At 37.0% G+C, this 22,035-nt stretch overlaps 1 protein-coding gene across 3 annotated transcripts in view; it reads left to right on the top strand.

The window, feature by feature from the left end:
- Positions 1 to 22,035, top strand: part of GLRA2 (glycine receptor alpha 2) — a 185,950-nt gene that overhangs the window by 34,047 nt on the left and 129,868 nt on the right. For 2 of the 3 annotated variants that reach the window (XM_044234455.1, XM_044234453.1), the window contains exons 3-4: positions 8,739 to 8,806; positions 16,755 to 16,978. In XM_044234455.1, the coding sequence (XP_044090390.1) occupies positions 8,739 to 8,806; positions 16,755 to 16,978 (292 nt within the window). Of the gene's footprint in view, positions 1 to 8,738; positions 8,807 to 8,901; positions 8,970 to 16,754; positions 16,979 to 22,035 lie in introns of all 3 variants that reach the window. The other variant, XM_044234454.1, reaches the window with a different exon arrangement.

Here is a 22,035-nt window from a genome sequence, read left to right as displayed (position 1 = left end):
AAATACACTATTCAAATATTCAAATATTTGAATAGTGTATTTAAATAAATAATGGCTCCCCAAACTTGATGAAAATGTGAATCTACAAATTCAAAAACCTCAATGAACTCCAAGTAGGAAAACCCAAAGAGACCCAACCTTCTGAGAACATTTATAATCAAACTGTTGAAAGTCAAAGACAATGAGAGGAATTTTAAAACAGCAATAGAAAAACAACTCATTATTTACATGAGATTCCTCAATAAGATATTAGCTTCTTTTTCAGTGAAACCTTGGAGGCCAGAAAGCAATGGAATGATATATTTTAAGTACAAAAAAAAAGTTAACTGGGAGCTTGGGAACTGATATCCAGCAAAACTGCCTTTCACAAATAAAGAAGAAAGACATTTTCAGATGAAGAAAAGCTGCACAAGTTCATTACATCCAGACCGACCCTTAACAAGAAATGATAAAAGGAGTCCTTCAGGTTGAAATGAAAGGGCACCAGACAGTAACTCAAAACCTAATGAAAAAATAAAAATTTCTGGTAAAGGTAAATACATGGGCAAATATAAAACAGTATTATGGTAGTTTTGGTTTGTAACTCCACTTTTTATCTCCTCCAGGATTTAAGAGATAAATGGATTTAAAAGTTGTTAATCTATGCTACTGGACACACAATGAATAAAGATGTAATTTGTGACAACAGCACACAAAGGGAGGAGGATGCATCTGTATAGTTGTGGAGTTTCTGTATGTTACTAAAGTTAAGTTGGTATCAATTCATACTAAATTATTATAAATTTAGGGTGTTAAATATCATCCCCATGATAACCATAAAGAAAATATATAAGTATACAAAAAAGAAATAAAAGAAAATTAAAATGATTCACTGCAAAAAATTCAACTAAACACAAAGGAGGGTAGTAATAGAAGAAATGAGGGACAAAAAAGCTGTAGATATGTATGGATCAAATACCAAGAGGCAGATGTAAGTCACTCCTTACCAGTAATTACTTTTACTGTAAATGGACTAAACTCCTCAATCAAAAGACATAGACTCTAAGACTGGATAAAACAAAATATGACACAACTATATGCTATCTACAAGAGACTCACTGTAGATCCAAAGACACAAGTAGACTGAGAGTGAAAAGATGGAAAAAGATAATACATGCAAATAGTAACCAAAAGAGAACTGAGATGGTTAAACTAACATCAGACAAAATATGCTATAAGGAAAAACCTCTTAAGAGACAAAGACTGACATTATATATTGATAAAAGTGTCAAATAATCAGGATGATATAACAAGTCCAAAAGTAAATGCACCAAATAATGGAGCCCCCAAAATACATGAAGAAAACCTTGACAGAAATGATAGGAGAAATAATACTTCTGCAATAATAATTGGAGACTTTAATACACCATTTTCAATAATGGATAGAGCATCTATATAGAGATCAGTAAGGAAATAGAGGATGTGAACAACAGTATAAATCAACTAGACCTAACAAACATATATAGAGTGCTCCACCTAGCAACAGTAGAGTTCTTCTTCCTTCCTTTCCTTTGTTCCTTCCCTCCTCCCTCTTTTCCTTCTTCCCTTCCTTTCTTTTCTTTCTTCCTTTTCTTTCTCTCTCTCTTTCTTTCTTTCTTTCTTCCTCTCTCTTTGTCTTCCTTCCTTCTTCTCAACTTCAGTTAGCCAACACATAATACATCATTAGTTTCAGATGTAATGTTCAACAATTCATCAGTTGTGTAAAACACCCAATGTTCATTGCATCTCATGGCCTCCATAATGTCCATCACCCAGGTACCCTATCCCCCAGCCATCTCCCCTTCAGCAACCTTCAGTTTGTTTCCCATAGTTAAAAGTCTCCAATGATTTATCTCCCTCTCTGATTTCTTCCCATCAGTTTTCCCTCCCTTCCCTTACAGTCATCGACACTTTTCCTTCTGTTCCACATGAGCGAAACCACATGAAAATTCACATTCTTCTCAAGCACACACGGAACATTCTCCAATATAGACCTTATATTGAACCACAAAATAAATCTTAGTGAATTCTAAAAGATTAAAATCATAAAAACTGTCTCTTCCAACCATAGTGCAATGAAGCTAAAAAAAAAACAATAATAAAAGGAAAACCAGAAAATTCACAAATATTTCAAAATTAACACACTCTTAAACAACCAATGGTTCAAAGAAGAAATCACAAAGGAAATTAGAAATGAATGAAAACAAAAACACAACATACCAAAACTTATGGGATGCAGTGAATACAGGGCTCAGAGGGAAATTTATAATGTAAATGCCTGCTTTAAAAAAGAAGAAAGATCTTAAATCAACAACCTAATCCTGTATCTTGAGGAACTAGAAAAAGAAGAGCAAGATAAACCCAAATCTCCAACAAAGTAAATTATAGAGTGGAGAAAAAAATAGGGAAGTAATTAGAGAACCAAGAAGACCAAAAGTTGGTTCCTTTAAAAGATCAACAAAAATCACAGATCTTAGGAAGACTGACAAAGAAAAAAGAGAGAAGAGTCCAATAGCTAAAAACAGAATTAAAAGTGGGGGGCATTACTACTGACCTTGCAGAAATAGAAAAGACTTATCAGAGAAGATTATAAACAAGTTAGATAACCTAGATAAAATGGACAAATACCTAAAAACACAAAAATTACCCAAACTGACTTAAGATGAAATAGAAAATCTCAAAAGACTATAACAAGTAAAGAGACCAAATGAGTAATCAAAGTAATCAAAAATTTCCTTTTGAATTGAGAATATATTTGCAAATCATATGTCCAATAAGGGATTAATATCTAAAATATATTTTAGATACTTCATACAACTTTATACAACTCAACACCATAAAAACAAACAACCCAATTAAAAATTGGGTAGAGGACCTACATAGACATTCTTCCAAAGAAGACATCCAGATGGCCAACAGATACATGAAAAGGTGCTCAACACCACTCATCATCAGGGAAATTGAAATCAAAACTACAACGAAATACTACCTTACACCTGTGAGAATGGCTAAAATAAAAAATACAAGAAATAATAAGTGTTGGTGAAGATGGAGGTGGAGGAACCCTCATACACTGTTGGTGGGAATTAAAAACTGGTACAGCCACAGTGAAAAACAATATGGGGATTCCCCCACAAACTTAAAAATAGAATTACCATAAGATCCAATAATTCCACTACTGGGTATTTATGCAAAGAAAATGAAAACATTAATTTTTTAAAATTTCTTTTCAGTATAACAGTATTCATTGTTTTTGCACCACTCCCAGTGCTCCATGCAATCTGTGCCCTCCATAATACCCACCACCTGGTTCCCCCAACCTCCCACCCCCCGCCCCTTCAAAACCCTCGGGTTCTTTTTCAGAGACCATAGTCTCTCATGGTTCACTTCCCCTTCCAATTTCCCTCAACTCCGTTCTCCTCTCCATCTCCCCTTGTCCTTCATGCTATTTGTTATGCTCCACAAATAAGTGAAACCATTTCACTCAACATAATCTCTTCTAGTCCCGTCCATGTTGCTACAAAAGTTGGGTATTCATCCCTTCTGATGGAGGCACAATACTCCATAGTGTATATGGACCACATCTTCCTTATCCATTCCTTCTGTTGAAGGGCATCTTGGTTCTTTCCACAGTTTGGCGACCGGGGCCATTGCTGGTATGAACATTGGGGTACAGATGGCCCTTCTTTTCACTACATCTGTATCTTTGGGGTAAATACCCAGTAGTGCAATTGCAGGGTCATAGGGAAGCTCTATTTTTAATTTACTGCCTATGTTCTCCTCTAGGATTCTGATGGATTCCTGTCTCACGTTGAGGTCTTTTATCCATTTTGAGTTTATTTTTGTGTATGGTGTAAGAGAATGGTCGAGTTTCATTCTTCTACATATAGCTGTCCAATTTTCCCAGCACCATTTATTGAAGAGACTGTCTTTTTTCCACTGTATATTTTTTCCTGCTTTGTCGAAGATTATTTGACCATAGAGTTGAGGGTCTGTATCTGGACTCTCTACTCTGCTCCACTGGTCTATGTGTCTGTTTTTATGCCAGTACCATGCTGTCTTGGTGATCACAGCTTTGTAGTAAAGCTTGAAATCAGGTAACGTGCTGCTGCCAGTTTTATTTCTGTTTTTCAACATTTCCTTAGCAATTTGGGGTCTCTTCTGATTCCATACAAATTTTAGGATTATTTGCTCCAGCTCTTTGAAAAATACCAGTGGAATTTTGATTGGAATGGCATTGAAAGTATAGATTGCTCTAGGCAGTATAGACATTTTAACAATGTTTATTCTTCCGATCCAAGAGCATGGAATGGTCTTCCATCTTTTTGTGTCTTCTTCAAATTCTTTCATGAATGTTCTGTAGTTCCTCGAGTACAGATCCTTTACCTCTTTGGTTAGGTTTATTCCCAGGTATCTTATGATTCTTGGTGTAAATAGATCTTATATATAAGATCTTACTAACTTAGAGTAAATGGAATAGATTCTCTAATTTCCCCTTCTGTATTTTCACTGTTAGTGTATAAGAAAGCCCCTGATTTCTGTACATTGACTTTGTATCCTGCCATGTTACTGAATTGCTGTATGAGTTCTAGTAGTTTGGGGGTGGAGTCTTTTGGGTTTTCCATATAAAGAATCATGTCATCTGCGAAGAGAGAGAGTTTGATGTCTGCATTGCCAATTTGGATACCTTTTATTTCTCTTTGTTGTCTGATTGCTGTTGCTAGGACGTCTAATACTATGTTGAACAAGAGTAGTGAGAGTGGGCATCCTTGTCGTGTTCCTGATCTCAACGGGAAGGCTATGAGCTTTGAAAACAGAAAAGATATATGCACCTCTATGTTTATGCCAGCATTATTTACAATAGCCAAGATATAGAAGCAATGTTAGAGCCCATCAATAGAGGAACAGATAAGGAAGATGTGGTACACACACACACACGCACACACAAAAATATCATGCAGTTATTAAAAAAGGATGAGACTGTGCAATCTGCGACAACATGGATGGCCCTAGAGGATATTATACTAAGTGAAATAAGTCAGACTGGAAAAGACAAATCCTACATGATTTCACTCATATGTGGAATCTAAAAAAAAAAAAAAATCAATAAACAAAAAGCAGAATCAGCCCTGTAAACATAGAGAACAAACTGATAGTTGCCAAAGGGTGTGGGAGATAGGCAAAATGGGTGAAGGATGGGGAAGATACAGACTTCCAGTTATGAAGTGAATAAATCACAGAAATAAAAAGTACAGTATAAAGCATATATTCAATGATATTATAAATAACAATGTATGCGGATAGATAGTAGCTATACTTGTGGTGAGCACAGCATAGTGTTTAAACTTGTCAAATCACTATTGTGTGTTCCTGCAACAAAAAGGTCATTGTGTGTCACCTACACTTGAATAATGAAAGAGAATAAGGCAAAAAATAAAGGAAGAGAGAGCGAGTGATAAAGAAAGGGAAAGAGAGGGGTGCCTGGGTGGCTCAGTGGGTTAAGCCTCTGCCTTCGGCTCAGGTCATGATCCCAGGGTCCCCCATGAGCCCCGCATCAGCTCTCTGCTCAGCAGGAAGCCTGCTTCTCCCTCTCTCTCTGCCTTCCTCTCTGCCTACTTGTGACCTCTGTCTGTCAAATAAATAAATAAAATCTTAAAAGAAAAAAGAAAAGGAAAGTGGGAGGGTGAGAGGGAAAATGGGAGAGAGGAGACAAGGTTTGGAAAAGAAGGAAGGGGATAAACAGTGATGTGAGAGATTAGATGTTTATATAATGCTTTTTCCTATCCAGTTCTCATCCAATTCACTTTGGAATATCATAACTTTGCTGATAAAATGAATTACATGAGGTTAACTAGTGTTAACTATTTCTACAGTTTATAGAACACATTCATTCACTGATGATCACGACTAAGAATGTGTCCTTGTTAATTAGAGCACCTTAGCAGATTACTGGGCTAAGCTACATGTCTCAAATGAATAAATAAAATCTTAAAAAAATACAGATGAAAGGTGTGCTGGCACCTATCAGGATAACAAAAGGGTAAAGAATTCTAACATTTAACTCGAAGAACTTGCAGGCCAAGTCCTAGTCGGTTCTCTCATGAAGATAATTCCACTGGCCTCAGACATTTCACCCTTGCAGTTAAGAAAAGTGTCCCAAAAGTTAGGCAATTTCTGCCTCTTACAACCTCTGTGACCTTGGGAAAATTAATTACTACTTTTGTGTCTTAGCTTCCTCACCTATACAGTGGGGGACATGGTAGCATCTAATTACTGAAGAATGGATAAGACACTCACTGGCACACAGTAAGGTTTTAATATGTGTCAGTTCTTAATATATGCATGAGAATCCCTCATCAAAAAACTGCCTTTTCTTCTTTCCAAGATTTTACATCCAAATGCAAATGAAACTTGAGACAATGCCCAAGATTGAAGAGGTCAGATATAAAGGATCAAATTATCCCAGAAAGATACAAGCCAGGGGAAAGCACCACGGTTGGCAGGTCAGGAGGGAGAGAGGCTATCTTGTAATGAATGCAGAGCATGGTTGAAAGTTTAAGATTTTTGGAATCCAAATGATGAGGCATGGAGTGTCAACTTTTTTAATTACTGTGGCAAGACTTTAAGCAAGTTACTTAAGCTGTCTCACCATTAGTTTCCTCATCTGAAACATGTACTGGTGCAGTAAAACTATTCCTCTTTTGTGAGGGCTAAACTAGATACTTTTGAAAATGTGCCTAATACAGTGTGTCAGTAGGTGGTGGGTTAAAAAATATCTTGAGTTCCAGCGATATACTCACACTTCCATTTACTGGGTGGGATAAAAATAAATATACCATGATATGATCCAGCCTCCTAAGTGCTTGCAAGCCAATTGGGGAGGCCAGACAAATGGATAATGTGCAGTAGAAGACAATTTATGTTTGAATTTTCAAATTCCTCTTGTTAAGATGACATTTCTCTTTTTCCTGTTTCTTTATCCGATCATCATTCATTGTCTTACCTATCTCACATATAAAAATTCATGAAACTTTTCCATCCTGAGTTAGGCTATTTAAGATGAAATATTTTATTGCAAAGAAAAAAAGCAAACATACACAATTTCTCATGGCTTGCTTCTACCTTGTCTAAATTTATTTCTTATTAGCAGGAAAATATATTTGTCATAGAATTTTATGGCCAGGGAAGAGACTCATTTTTGTTTTGTTTTGAGTATCTAAAAGAGAAAAACAAATCAAACAGAGTAGGAAGTGACCCTGGAGAGGAGGTCATCTTGGCAGATGCTGAAATAAGAGGGGAAGGGAGGAACTAAAAGGTTTGGAATATCTCAAAGACGTAGGCTGAAAAATGTTTTGGTAATGGGATGGGGTGTGACTCTATACCTATAAACATTAAAAAAATAAACACAACTTTTTTTCTCATTAAAAAAAAAAACAGAAACGTTAGCTATGTTAAAGAAAAAAGCTTAACATATCCCTTTTACCAAACGTTCTTGCTTGGAGACTTAAATTAGCTGTTCAGCCTCTGTTTCCTTTCCTCAAAGGCAAAGGCTGGAGAACCCAGCAACTTGTAGTGTTTAAAAACATGGTGCTCAAGTGCCACCACAGCTGTGTTTTACTACCAGCCCCAGGGAGAGACCTCAACCTAAACTCCTCCTCACTTACATCCTAGTGGCTTGTTGGGTACAGAGCTAACTGGAGTGTAGACTGCACTAGGTTGCTGAGACTGTGTTGAGTGAAGAGAAACAATTTTCCACTGGGGAAAACAGCAAGTGAATAGATGGTTCTTGGCAATGTGTTCTTATCCCAGAAAGCATTAGGGGGTAACTACATGAAGGCAAAAAATATACTCCCCAGAACAACATGGAACTAGAGATCATTAGACAACAATATCTATCATCGAAGGGCAAAGGTTCTGCGGCCATACCCCCCTGAACATACATACCTGTTGTCATTTAAACGCAGACACTAAGCAGAAAAGAGCCTGATTAGTGGTTGGGTGGGAGACCAAGAGCAAGAGAAAAAGAATTAGCCCCTGAGTCTCTGGAGAAAAAAAGTGTGTTCTCTATTGAAAGCACATTGAGAATTAATAACGCTTGCTTTACAATATGGGCATTAAGTGACATTTCTGAGTTTCTTTCTCAAACTCAGCTCATTTTCTTTGGTTCTGTATTTTGGAACACCATTTTTCATTGGGGGTCAGAGGATATAATGAATGGGGTAAATTCAAAGGTATCAAGAGAATCAATGAGACCCACAGATTTAAAGGGTGTCATGCAAAAAGAAGTGGATATTTCTGGCTCACCCACAGTGCAAAATGCAGTTCCATTTGAACTCATGACCTGAGCTGTTCCATCACCGTGGGGCACCCACTGTTGATGTCTACAATGTTGATGAGCTTCAGGTGAAAGAAAGCCAACCACCCAAAAGGCTATTTTGATAGCAACTACTGAGAGTGAATTCAGTTTAATAGTATCCAGCTTATATTTTCCAAACCCCAAACTCAGCTGCTAAGTTATCATATTTGAAATACTAGTGGGAATGTTATCACTCTGAACCTCTGGGTAAAACGTTTTTGCGCCTTGTTTTTTTTGTCTTGTTTTTGTTTTTCAACCTCACCATCATTTTCATTTAGTTTACATTTCTAGTCTTTGCACAGATGTTGATGGAGCTGTATTTTTGCTTCAATGTCTATTGCAACATTCTTATTGCATTCCACAGGTCCTCCAGTAAACGTTACTTGCAATATTTTTATCAACAGTTTTGGATCGGTCACAGAAACCACCATGGTAAGTGCTACGATGCCACTGGCAACAGAAAAACATGACTTGATTATGCTATGAACACAACCTGTCAAATTTTCTATTTATTGTTCAACTTGCAGGGCCTCCTGTAAATGTTACCTGCAACATATTTATCAACAGCTTTGGGTCAATAGCAGAAACTACAATGGTGAGTGGGACTGAGCATTGAAGCCCTCGTGTGAACGAATGGGATATGGGATCGAAGAAGCACTGTTTTATATTGTGGGACACTTACTGAATGCCAATTTCCAAGTTCATTTACCTCTAGAAAGTGATTATTTATACACTTTCACTTTGGAAAGTCATTAGTCAAATATTCATTACTTCAAAGTCAATAATATCTTATCCCCATGCCAGAGAAATTTTGAAAACACTTGCTGTGTGGTTGGATTTAGGTAGAATTATCAGTAATAAGCATAGTGTAATACTAAGGATATTTTGATATTTATATCTCTAATGTTTCAGAAATATATATTTCATAGTTTGGGAGATATATTTTATAGCCAGTCTCTTTCATATAATGGAAGTTTTAACACAGTCAAGCATTAGATATGCTACACTTAAGATATATGCTGAAGGTGCTGACCTTGTAATACACACACACACACACACACACACACACACACACAATCTTGTTGGCAAAAGATAGTGGTCCCCAATCCATAGCAATTACATCACATGCATGGCTCCCTCCACAAAAAAACCCCAGTAAACATAAAATCAATTAGAAGCTCATCATAATGTATGTGCAAACATGTTTCATGTAAATGAAACAGATTTTAGATACTATAAAATCCACCAATATTCCTTAAAAATGTCTTGGTGATGGTGTTGCTTGTGCCACAGCCTATTAGATCAATAGCCTTATAGTGCTAGGCAATAGTGTGGAGACTGAATTTGGATGAAATTTCTTCTTGCTCCTCATAGGATTTATTTTAAGTCCTAAATCAATTTGCTGGTTCTAATATTCATGACTATGTAAGGGATACAGCCATATTATTGAATGAAGTCAAAGTAAAATATAGTTGAGCTTGACTAAGTACTATGGTGGCTGATGTCCTAGAAACACTCAAGTGAAATAATGAGCATAATACCATTGAGAAGTAAAAAATAGTGTTCCCTTGTCTTTATAATTTTTCTCTTTTAGGCTATTAGGATTGTGTTTAAAAAATTACTGTACTTTTTGGTGTCCTCGACGCTAGAAAAAGTAATTTACCTTTTACCATTCCTTTTCACTGGCAAAATTAGACATAATGGAACTCTACTACCCATTTTAATATTACTGACACAGCATTGTCCAGAAATGAGACTTCTGGTGCTCTAACAGGATGTAGTGCTTTAAGAATTTTACTCAAATAAGATAGTCCTGATAGGGTTATTAAGTGACTCACAAGAAAAAGTAAACAGAAAAAGACTAATCCAACTCTGGGCTTGGCATTCAGTCTCTGTCTCTCCCCTCTTGGTTTTATCCTGAGAACAGAGGGGCAAATCTTCCAGTAGCCCAAATCACTGTCACCAGCTTTACACGATGGCATTCAATGACGATATTTGCACGACCTAATGCTGATTGCATTAATTAGAATCCTAAGTTGCTTTGATCAAATCTCCTCATTGCATTTACCCTCAATCAAAAATGTAAATGTGCACCTTTTCAATGTTTATCAATGTGAGAAAAAGCTAAACATTCACGGAGATGAAAACGGAAACTCTGGATGTCCTTGTTTTCCTGTGTCTTTAATAGCTACTGATGGTGTTTAATAAATGGGATGCTTAGGGGCTTCCTGGCCACTTATTAAGGTGTCCTTTGTTATGTTTCCTATGAGAAAACTTGAAAATCATTGCTCAAGTGTAAAATGAACAACCTGCCTATCTTGCTGTCTGAGATAGACAGCATCGCCTGGTCAGAAGAGTGATGCTTATTGTGCTTCTTTTATTTCTTAGCTTTTGATGGAATGACAAACTTCAACTGGCTTTTAAAAAGGATCTTTTCTTCAATTAAAGCTTTCATGTGAAACTAAAATAGATGTTTTTTGAAACTCTATCAGGCTTAATAAATACTCATGCCATGTTGGGTAGGGACTGGCCAATATTTTTTCTGTAAAAGACCAGACAGTAAATACCTAAGACTTTGAGGGTCCGAGAGTCTCCGAGTCACCGCTGCTCAATGCTGCACTTTGGGCAGAAAAGCAACCATAAACAATAGTAAGCAAATGGGTGTGGCTGTACTCCAAAAAACAGGCTGTGGCCAAATTTGGCCCGCAGGCCCTAGATCACCAATCCTGGACCTGAGGCATTAGTATTTAAACAGATGTCAATCAGATGCTCACAAGAATATGAGAGTTGAGTTGTTCTACTTTGAAAGAATCTATCTTGCTAGACCCATGGGGCCCTGCCTGGGAATCCACCCTCTGCACCAGAGAATATCATCGTAGCCCAAGCTTCCCTTACCCAAACCTTGAGATTCCCCCACCCGTGAATTGACCCACACTTTCACGAATTCTGACTGAAAGAAAATTGGTCAAAAAAAGTTAAACAGAACCAGGTTTTTCTCTGAACTGTCTTTAATTGAAGTCAGAACATCAGACCTTTAGTTTTTCTGCATAGTAATGTATATGGTCACTGAGGACATGTCCCAGTGCTATTGGAGAGCAATAATAATTTTGCTTTCTCTCTGTTTTCGAAGGAATTTTTCCAAGAATGCCTCAGAATTCTGATTTTCTAAATATATCAATTTTTTCCCTTTTCCCCCATTCTCTATAACCCTGATAGCTTTATTGAAGGATCCAGCTTGGGTATTTGTTTGTTTCTAAATAAGAGACAATAACTATCCATTTTAAGAACTCAGGATGACTTTCTTCTGGTGCTATTGAGTTTGCCCCTCTTATGTTTGATGTTATCTCACTGAATTACTATTGGTATTACCTGCCCACAAAGTATAGGCTTACTTATAGACCCAATACTGCCTCTCACTCCTCTGATATGTTAGTGCAGAAGATATGTGATTGGAAGACAATGTATTTGTGTTATTCTAAGTAAAACTTTCATGAGTCATTATGATGATATACATTATTCCAAAATACACGTCTTTTTTTTTTTTTTTTTTAAAGTAGGCTCCATGCCCCACGTGGAGCCCAGCCTGGGGTTTGAACTCATGACCCTGGGATTAAGACCTGAGCTGAGATCAAGAGTCGGACGGTTAATGGACTGAACCACCCAAGTGCCCCTAAAATACACACTTTTCTTCTTGAAGAGTCACAGGGATCTGTTGATGGTCATTGCTAGTTGACCCTATATTAAGAGATTTCTGTAGAACAAGATTTTTGTGGTTCCAAATGACACTTAGGAGACTAGTAAGGAATGTATGATGAAACAGGTTACATTTTGTTTTGAGAACATCAATTTACCATTTCTTTTTCTCCCCCGCTCCTTTACTTTAGCTGCTGATGGCAAGTGAATTTAGAGGACGGGGAGTATATTGCAATTCCCACTTTCCTAATATAAAGACATACTTTGGGGATATTATAATGTCAGTAAAGGTCAAGAGTATTTGTATACCATCTGCATGCAGCTCTCCCCAAGCCTGGGCCATCAGAAAATGAAGAGGAGAGAGTCTCAAACATCTGGGTGGCTAGAATGTGACTCGGACCAGTGAGTGCTGGAACACTCCCCATGCCACAGTAGCAGATCCCGACTCCCTCCTTGTTTAACAGATTTGCGGTGGGGGAGAAAGAGCTAAAAATGCATGAAATGTGTTCCCTCAGAGAGAATCTCCATAATATAATTCCAGCTCCCCCAAACTTGTCCGCACAAGATAAGTTCCATATGCTCTGCTGGTTACTGCAGCAGAGCGAAGCGGTCTTTCATCTCGGATCTGAAATCACGTTCTGAGGAAGTGGATAAGAGGTAGACAGCCCCTTAGGAGGATGCCTGCTGGGCTGGGACTGCTGAACTGACATGATGGGCTCCCTTTCATTCTATAGCTGCATCAGCAAGTCATGAGGAGATACTAACTTTGCAGGAAGAGCAGGTAGCTACATTTCTTATTTCTGACTTCTTAAGGAAGAACCAAGAATCTACCCCAAGCCTGGCATTTTGTTCAACTGAGATAGAAGGTGACTTTGGTCTCTAAATTAACAGTGCAATGTTAAAGCCTGAATTCATCATGAAACAAGTGCACCCTCCCCAAAATTTCAAATTCAAGACTAACTTCCCATATCAAAGTGAGCACAGACTCAGGAGGATGAAAACTTTACTGCAGTGTAGCCAGAGGTTAAAACCAAAGGGCCAAACTGGCATTGTGGGGAATCAACAAAGCAAATCCTTGTTGGATGGAGAAATGTATAGATATAAAAATAATAAGAGGGTAACAGTAAGGTTATTGCAAGTATATATGAAACAGAGTGGCAGTCTCTGTGCATAAATGCTGAACCAAATACAGTAGTACCAAAATAATTCAACTTAAGGAAACCATCCATGGCATGGGCATAGGATTAGAGGGTATTAGGAAAAGTGAAACTTAAGAAATAATAAACTTGATGTGAAATCATAGTATGGAATGTAGGTACTTGTAGTACCTGTGTTAAGAATATAATAAAGATTATATGACTTAGAAAAAATACATATGTATTTGCACATACAGACATATTTTTTCATTCAAATGTTTCCAGGACCTAATCTAATACTCAGAGAGCCAATCATAGGAAAACAAATTATAATATGAGGAATATGACATTTATTTGAAGTAGAATGTCTTTGTAGAGAGAAGGCAGTATAAGGGAAAATTCAGTCTACATTTAAGCATATCTCTCAATATTTACTCCGCCTTTAATATTTTATTAAACCTAGAAGCAAACACAAAGACAAAGCAAAACTACAGAAGAATATAACTATCTCCTGTGGTTTGGAATATCATGAGGAAATAAACTTAACTCTAAATAAACAGAGATGATGCAGAGAAAAATCACATGTGTCAAATTTTTACACTACAGTGAAACTCATAGTGAACTGAGTTACAAAGGTCCAGTCCCAGAAAAATCTTCTCCTTGGATGTTTATGTCTGTAGTTCCTTGGATGTCTTTTTCTAAAAGGTTTTAAGGGTTGCTGTTTATTTTAGAATAGCATATATCATCATAAACAAAAGTATGGAAAATTTTAATTCTTATATGTTTATATAAAGAACAAATACCCCCAAAAGATCTAATAAAAGTTGTATTCCATATAATTCTTGTCGTTGTGGCACAAACTACATTTTTCCTCTAAGTTTTCTACTTATCCTTGCTTATGAATAGGATTAATTTATTTTAAATTGACTGTTGGACACTTAATGGTTTTATTGTGATATGACAGACTCAGTATTCTTTTTCAAGTTCTAATATTGGGACAATCTATTTTATCATTTTCTATATATAAAATTCAAAGTAGAAAGCCAGGAAACACCGGAGAAAAATACTCATGGGAAAGACTTTTTAAAAAGATGCACATTAGCTGTGAAAATTTATATTAAGATTTTTTAAAAGGTCAATGTTCTCATATTGTATGTCATCATGTAATATTTTCTAGGGTCTCTCAATATACAGTTTTAAATCATTCTCAGGCTCAAGGGAGGGTTGCAATGATGTTCTCTTGGTGATTTTGCTGCCCAGTACTGTCTATCTGGCTTCTCTGGTCTTTCCTATCCTATAAGTGCTTCCTGGGCAGGGCTGGGGCCTCCTTGGCCTCCCAATGGCCTAAGATATTTAACCCATTCACCTCTATTCTAGCTGTCATTACTTCTCATACTTAGAGTTTCTTACCTCCAGAATTGTCTAAGGGACGAGATTCTGAGATTCTCTTCTCTCCTACTTCCTACTGAAACAAGCTCATAGACCACCCCCAATCCCTTCACAACCCCTCCCACACACAACATTTTGTTAAGGAAAACTGGTTCCTACACTAAAGAGTAGATGTCAAACACTGGAGAAGTTGCATTTTTTTCTCCCTCAGAAAACCTTAAGGAAAGCTCATAGTTGATGTATCTAGTTCAGACTTAGATGTAAGTTGGATTATTATATTTCCAATAGCCCCCCCCTTTTGATTTTTTTTTTTACATATCATACAACCTCACTCTTTATTCACACAATTCCAAAGCTTCCAGTAACTCCCGTTGCCAATGAAACACCGAACTGATCATCTCTTTCCAGTTACAATCCTCTGGTCCCTTTGAACAATTCCAAAATTATATGATGGGAACATCTTTGAGATTCTGCTGTTCCCTTAATTCACTCGCTTGAGGAGTGAGTGAGCAAACAGGATGGGATAGAAGTCTGACTAGGCCCACAATAGTGCCCTCTTAGATTTGAAAATTTACCATGCATGCCTGGTAAAATCCCAAATAAAAGTCAGCTGATAAAATTTTCCAAGTCAGAAAGTTCTTATGTTGTACAACAGAGAACCTTAAGGTTATTTCTTTTAATATTTCAGCCTTTCCAAATGAGCTGGGTTTTGATGACTGACTTTCAGAAGTTAGTAATTATTTGGTTATTAGTATTCTTTAAACCTACATTGGGCACTATTTCCAACATCTGTCACCTCCAAAATACTCTATCAGCCTGATAAATTAGGATGGCTGTATTTGAAAAAATGTCATAGGAGTTTAGATAGCTTAGTGATAAATAGGTAGAAGGAATTTGACTGAAGCTCTTTTCCACAAACCCTAATCTTTACAACTTATTTTTTTCTTTTGGCCCTGAGGGAATGAACCCCAACTGGCCATCCTGAGGTGGTCTCTACTGTACCTAATAGAGTAATCAACCATCCTAGTTTTGCCCAGAACTGAAGGGGTTCCCTGAATATGTAACTTTGGGGGTTAAAAGTGGGAGGTTCTCAGGCAAACCTGGACAAGGTGGTCACCATTACAGTAAAATAAACAATGACCAAAAATCCAGGTGCCAAAGATGTGGGGATGGAGCAAACAGTGAAAAATGAAAAGGAAAGAGAGTAAGAAGGCATGAGTATGTATCACCCCAAGTGACCATAAGTATCAGGAGTGAACAACTCTTAGCTCTGAACTATGGTACTGCTTGACTAGAGAATACTGTTAAAGCCTCTTTCGGGGTCCACTCCACCAAGCAAAGCAACCGTTTTCACAAACCTAAAGAAAGACCTTTGAGTAGATATTCCCAGAAAAGAAGTCACTGCCTCAGGCTGATTTACTGACAAAGAAGTAAATTCCCAGATCAAGTGGGAATGACACTTCCATAAGGAAGAACACCTTCATCATAAGGTGCAGATCAGGGAAACATGAAAAATATCTCTGTATTGATGAAGTAGCAAGTCAACTACTATAGATAAAACCCATTCAGAGAAATGATAAAATATTTAAGAATTTTTAAAGTAAGTAGTGTGAGAGAATTATCTTGTCAACATGAAGCATCTTAATATTTATGGAGACAAATTTTAAAAATATTGTCCCATCATGTCAGAGTTTTATAATAAGATTTCTACTACCAAAATTACAGAGTGGGTTTCCTTTTGCCCCGAGCATCTGAGCAGAATGAGAATAGAGATATGTCATTTCTGATGTGGAAAATGAATCAGTTTTGACAATCTACCATCACAGTGTGACTTCTGTACTCATGGTTACCTTTTTCTATAGAAAAACCAGCTTGAGCTAGTATATTTCCTCCCAGGATGAGTGATTTCAATTTAAGCATAAAAAAATTCAACCAATTCAACGTGTTCCATTAGTGTTCTGGTTTGGTTGAGCCTTCTCTCTTTCTCCCCTCTGTTCCCACTCCTAGTAGAACTGAGTGTTTTATTTTGGCCAGGATATACATAGCCTGGTTTGTATAGACATGGATATTGCACCAAATCAGGGAGAAGAGAGGGGAAATGTAGATGGACCTCTTATGCCAGACTGCATGATAAGTAACTCTTGTGCATGGGGTTTCCATAGGACTACCGAGTGAACATTTTTCTGAGACAACAGTGGAATGATTCACGGCTGGCATATAGCGAGTACCCTGATGATTCCCTGGACTTGGACCCATCCATGCTTGACTCCATTTGGAAACCAGATTTATTCTTTGCCAATGAGAAGGGTGCCAACTTCCATGATGTCACCACTGACAACAAATTGCTTCGAATTTCAAAAAATGGCAAAGTACTCTACAGTATCAGGTAAGCTTCTGTTGGCTGTACCTGTTTACTTCTCCATTTCTCTCCTGGCCTAGTGCTGCCTGATTCTAGGGGCTAAGCTGTATATAAATATTTGGGTTTTGTGGTCTCTTGGTTATCATTTGAATCTTAAAATTGGCGAGAATGCCAGAAGTTCCCATGACCTCAGAAGTATGATTCTCAACAACAACAAAATACATATATTTTTATTTATATATAAAATTTACATATATTTAATTTGCATATATAAATTTATTATATATATATGAAGACAGTGAGTGGATATAATGTAAATACCTGCATACATGTATTTTTGATTGCTTCAATAAAAGAAGTACAGGCCTTTAGTTCAATTAACCGTTGAGTATAATGTACAAGTTCTCCATTTCAAATAATTTTGCCATTCTATAACGTGTAACCACACATACAAAAACATTCAATGGCTTAGCATGGTCATTGACAGTATACTTTGGTCTGGGTGAGTGAAAAACTAGTTCTCATCTCAGATCTGCTTCTAACCAAACATGTAACCTTGATCTCTCAACTTTTCCTGGGCTTGAGCTTGGGAGTGACATATCTCGAGATCCATTTTTGCTTTTACAATCAAATATGATCTTCTACAGAACTGTTATCACCCTAACCTCAAAATCCTATCTTTCTTTTCTGAACTCTAGTTCCTCTGTGATTCTATAAGACTCTTATTTCTTCTTACCTCATATTTTGGCTATTTTTGTATATGAATTTAGCATAAGAACATGGATCTTTTGGAGTCACACAATCTCGAATTGAATCCAAATTTTGCCACTAAGTTACATAACCTATAACTTTCAGTTACCTAATTGTAAAATAAGGAGCACTATATTTATCTCTAAGTATTCTTGTGAGAATGAATGATATAGATTAGAGAGTAGAGGTCAGCAAATATTTTCTGTAAAGGTCTAGACAGTAAGTACCTCAGCAATGTAGGCCAGACTGTCTCAACTCTGTCACAACTACTCAACGCTACCATTGTAGCACAAAAGCATGCCATAGACAATATTCAAACAACCGAGTGTTCTGTGCTTCAATAAAATGTTATTTATAAAACTAGAGAGTGGACTAGATTTGGCCCTTTGGTCATAATTTGCCAATCTCTGATACAGCGCATATAGAAATACTTGTCATAGTACCTGACACAGAGTATGTGTTCAGTAAATGAAATAATGGCTGTCTGTATTTTAAAGTTAACATTTTTTTCTAATAGTAAGCTCTTTAAAGCCAAGACATTTGGATTTCGCACCTTCTGTAACTCCTTTGAAAGGTCCAAGAAGATGTACTGTATATGAGAGATATTTGTTAAATAAATATTGACATTTTAAAGATGTTTTATAGAATATTCCCTTTCTCTCCAATCTTATCATGAAAGAAAATGGACAGACAGCTTGTATCCTTGCAAATAATCTTCAAAAGTCTGTAGAGTCATCACCATCAAACCTCATTTCACAACTCTATATAATTTAGGTCTGCACCGTATATTCCATTCTTAACCTGGTAATTTCACAGTTTGCTGATGGCTGACAGACTGGATGTCTTGTAGAATGAAAGAGGCTGCTCCTTTGTAAAAATTGGCAAAGTTACTGCTTACACAAAAACCAGGAAACTTCCTCCACTTGATTTTTAAGGAACTTTACTTTTATTTTTATTTTTATAAACATTTTAAGGAAACAGAATATTTCATGTGTTTGATGTAAGATGCAGTATTGGGCACAACCTAAGTTGATGTGACCTGATGAAATGGGACATATGTGGAGCGTGGTGCTAGGGAGGAGAGTTATAAAAAGCAGCACAGGGTATCAGCTGCTTCAGCTAACCCCCTGGGCCTTGGGTGGCATTTGCTCTAGTAAATACCTGGCATCCTGCATTGCTGAAATAAAACCAAGTTTTTTCCCTTCTGTTCTATGAAGGTCTTTCCAATCTAGAACCATGAAGAATATAATGTTCCCCAGACCTAGATCTGGTAATTCTTCCATCTCTCATTTGCACTGTAGCATATTATAAGCTCTGAAACACCCTGACAATTGTTTTGGATTGTGTAGATTTTGTCCTGACACAGGCTGCTTTAGATTTTTCCTTCATTTTGGGTGCTCTATGAAATCAGAGGAAAGATCCTTGGTGTAGAACTGGGCATGCCATTTTAGAGAAACACAGCTCTTGGGAGAATTGAACGACAGGAATCTAATTATTTGCCTGGAAGGATTTTCAATGAGCCAGACACTGTGCTAGGCCTAGAGATCCAGAGCTGAGTAAGATACAGTCTCTGCCCTGGAAGGGCTCCAGTCTAACAAGGCAGGCAGACATAAGATAAATTAAGTAATAGGAATAAATGAGGAACAAGGAAAAGAAAAGTGGCTCTAACTTTGCAAATGAATGTGTGACTCAAATCTTGTTAGAATTTAGGGCCTGGCACCTACTTGTCTGTTTACTTGAGTCACTGGACTCAATTTAACTAGAAGAGAAGGAGTAATTAGTGCTAATATATGCCCAGCTGCAGGTCCGATTCAAGTTTAAGGCCAAGCAGGTGACAGTTTCTGATGTCTTAAAGGTGCTGGAAAGATTCCTGCTGATGTTGCATTAGGAAAGATTTTCTCTCTACTCTCAGGTTTACAATGTAAATATTCATAGAAGAGGGAATCCATTGACTTAAATTCATACTAAGCTGTAAAGAGCTGATATGAAATTTTCATTCTGATAGTACATTTGATGCCTATGAAGATGAGAAATCAGGATGAAGATGGTTAATAAAGATAGAAGGAAGGGATACATCTGAAGTACCAAAGATAAATTCATGAATTGCCTCTACCTTATATATTTAAATAACTACTTAAACATTGGTCCACATTAAAAATATAATGTTCTCTGGTGATGTTTTAAATTTGCATTTTCTGAAACCTAAAACAAATGGAAGATAGCATTTCATCCATGAACATTCCATGCTTCCTTGGCTTTGTAGGAGCAGAAGTAAAATTAACTCCGCATGGAAACCAAAGCCTAAGGCTTTGACGCCCAAACAGAACACAAAGAGAACTACGCAGTCCATTTATTTCATAACAAGCAAGATCACATTTTCCAGGAAGCTTCCTAAAAGACAGCAGTTTAAAAAAGAGGGGACAGTAGACTAAAACTCCACAAGTATCCTGCAGATTCCAACACTTGGTGTACTTAAGTAAAATTCAAACAAATCTTTTAAATAGGAGCTAAAAATGTTAGATCATTGTTAGAAAATTTCTATCCAGTTCGGCAGGACACAGTCTTTGCTGATGAGAAGTTGTCAAATCTATTTTTGTCCACTTCTCTTCTGATTTCTTCTTTGATATTCACTTCCCTAATACATTGGATCTTACTCTTTGTTTTCTTTTTAAGTTTTTGTTGACCTGCTACATTAAGTATTGATCATCCATGACCAAAGTATAAACAAGGACACACACATCTTGCTTTCTACGTTCCCTTTAGAGACAGTCAAATTCTAAATTCATGTTACTTTTTTTTTTTTAAAGATTTTACTTATTTATTTGACAGACAGAGATCACAAGTAGGCAGAGAGGCAGGCAGAGAGAGAAGGGGAAGCAGGCTCCCTGCTGAGCAGAGAGCCCAATGTGGGGCTCGATCTTAGGACCTGAGATCATGACCTGAGCCGAAGGCAGAGGCTTTAACCCACTGAGCCACCCAGGCGGCCCCTAAATTCATGTTACTTAAAAAGGCCTGAATCCATAGTGGAATAGTGAGGTGAGCCTTGAGTATTGTATATATTATTACTCAAATAATATTTATTGAATTGAATATAATGGATTGCAGTAAAAGTCAGGGCACCATGGCATATGGTGTGCAATAAGAAAGAAAAAAGGAGAAGGTATTTTTGGAGAGGAGCAGCTTGTCTCACTTGTCCACAACGTCTTTGCTAATATTTGTTTTCTTCCTTTACTTTCTATTGCTTCTGAGAATTTTCTGCCAGCATTCTGCCTTTTATAGAACCTCAGGATTCTTTTTTTAATTTGAAGGTATTATGTTGCAAAGTATCTAATCCAATACCCTTGTTTTACCAATGAGGAAGTGACTTCTTTCACCAAGTTAGGTGAGATTAAATAATGGAGCCCATAAATAGGAAAGCTAGGCCAAGAATCAAAGCTCTTGACTTCTATTTTAATGCTATCATCTCCTACCACACATTAATTCTTCATTTGCTCCAACTCAAGTCCAAAGATAGGAACAAATACAATTCCAAAGGCAGGTCATTTTGGAACCAACCTTTTTGGGACTCATTTTTCAAAGAACTATTGGAGGAAGAAGGTAAGATTTAAGATGAGAACATAAAGTTTCTTCAAATTTTGCAAATGTCTGAAAAGACTTTAAATTCAGGGTGCAACAATTGACTTTCAGTTCAAGGTGCAACAATTTGATGTAATTTGATGGTTTTAAACAGCATATGTCACCAACATAATGTAACTACTTTCTGAAAAATTTTACTATCCCAGGGATGAAAGGGCTGAAGAGAACCATTCAAGTCATTAAGTCAACTTTCCTACCTTCAGGCAACCTGTTGAGACTCATTTTCATCTTAAGGACCCTCAGAGAAGGAAACTTTATATCTCTCTTTGGATCCTATAATAAGTTACTCTAACATTATGCAGAAATTCTTCCTTATATAACTTACATCACAGTTGCTACAACTTAAATCAGTAGCTTTTTCCTACATTTGTTAACATGATAAACAAATGGCTACCATTTTTGGAAGAATGGAGGGAATTACCTCACTATTTTTACTTCCATACATTTTTGTCCCACTAGATTTAGTAGACATATGCTTGGTCATCAACACTGTGTTGCTAATTTATTTTACAGCGTGTTTCACTTCAGCACCAACATGTTCTTCATCTCCCAGTTTTCACTTTGCTGTACACTTTGGGGCTCCTACTCTGAAACTTATGATGCTGAATGCTACCCTGGTTATTTCTGATACTACAGTAGACAAGGATTTTAGAGTAAAATGCTCTCGGGCTTGAGTTTCTGGCCTCAGAATTTGCTGA

The sequence above is a fragment of the Neovison vison genome, chromosome X (assembly GCF_020171115.1).
Source record: "Neovison vison isolate M4711 chromosome X, ASM_NN_V1, whole genome shotgun sequence".
NCBI lineage: Eukaryota > Metazoa > Chordata > Mammalia > Carnivora > Mustelidae > Neogale > Neogale vison.
The sequence above is the reverse complement of the archived record's forward strand: the minus strand, read 5'-3'. Positions and strand labels throughout refer to the sequence as shown.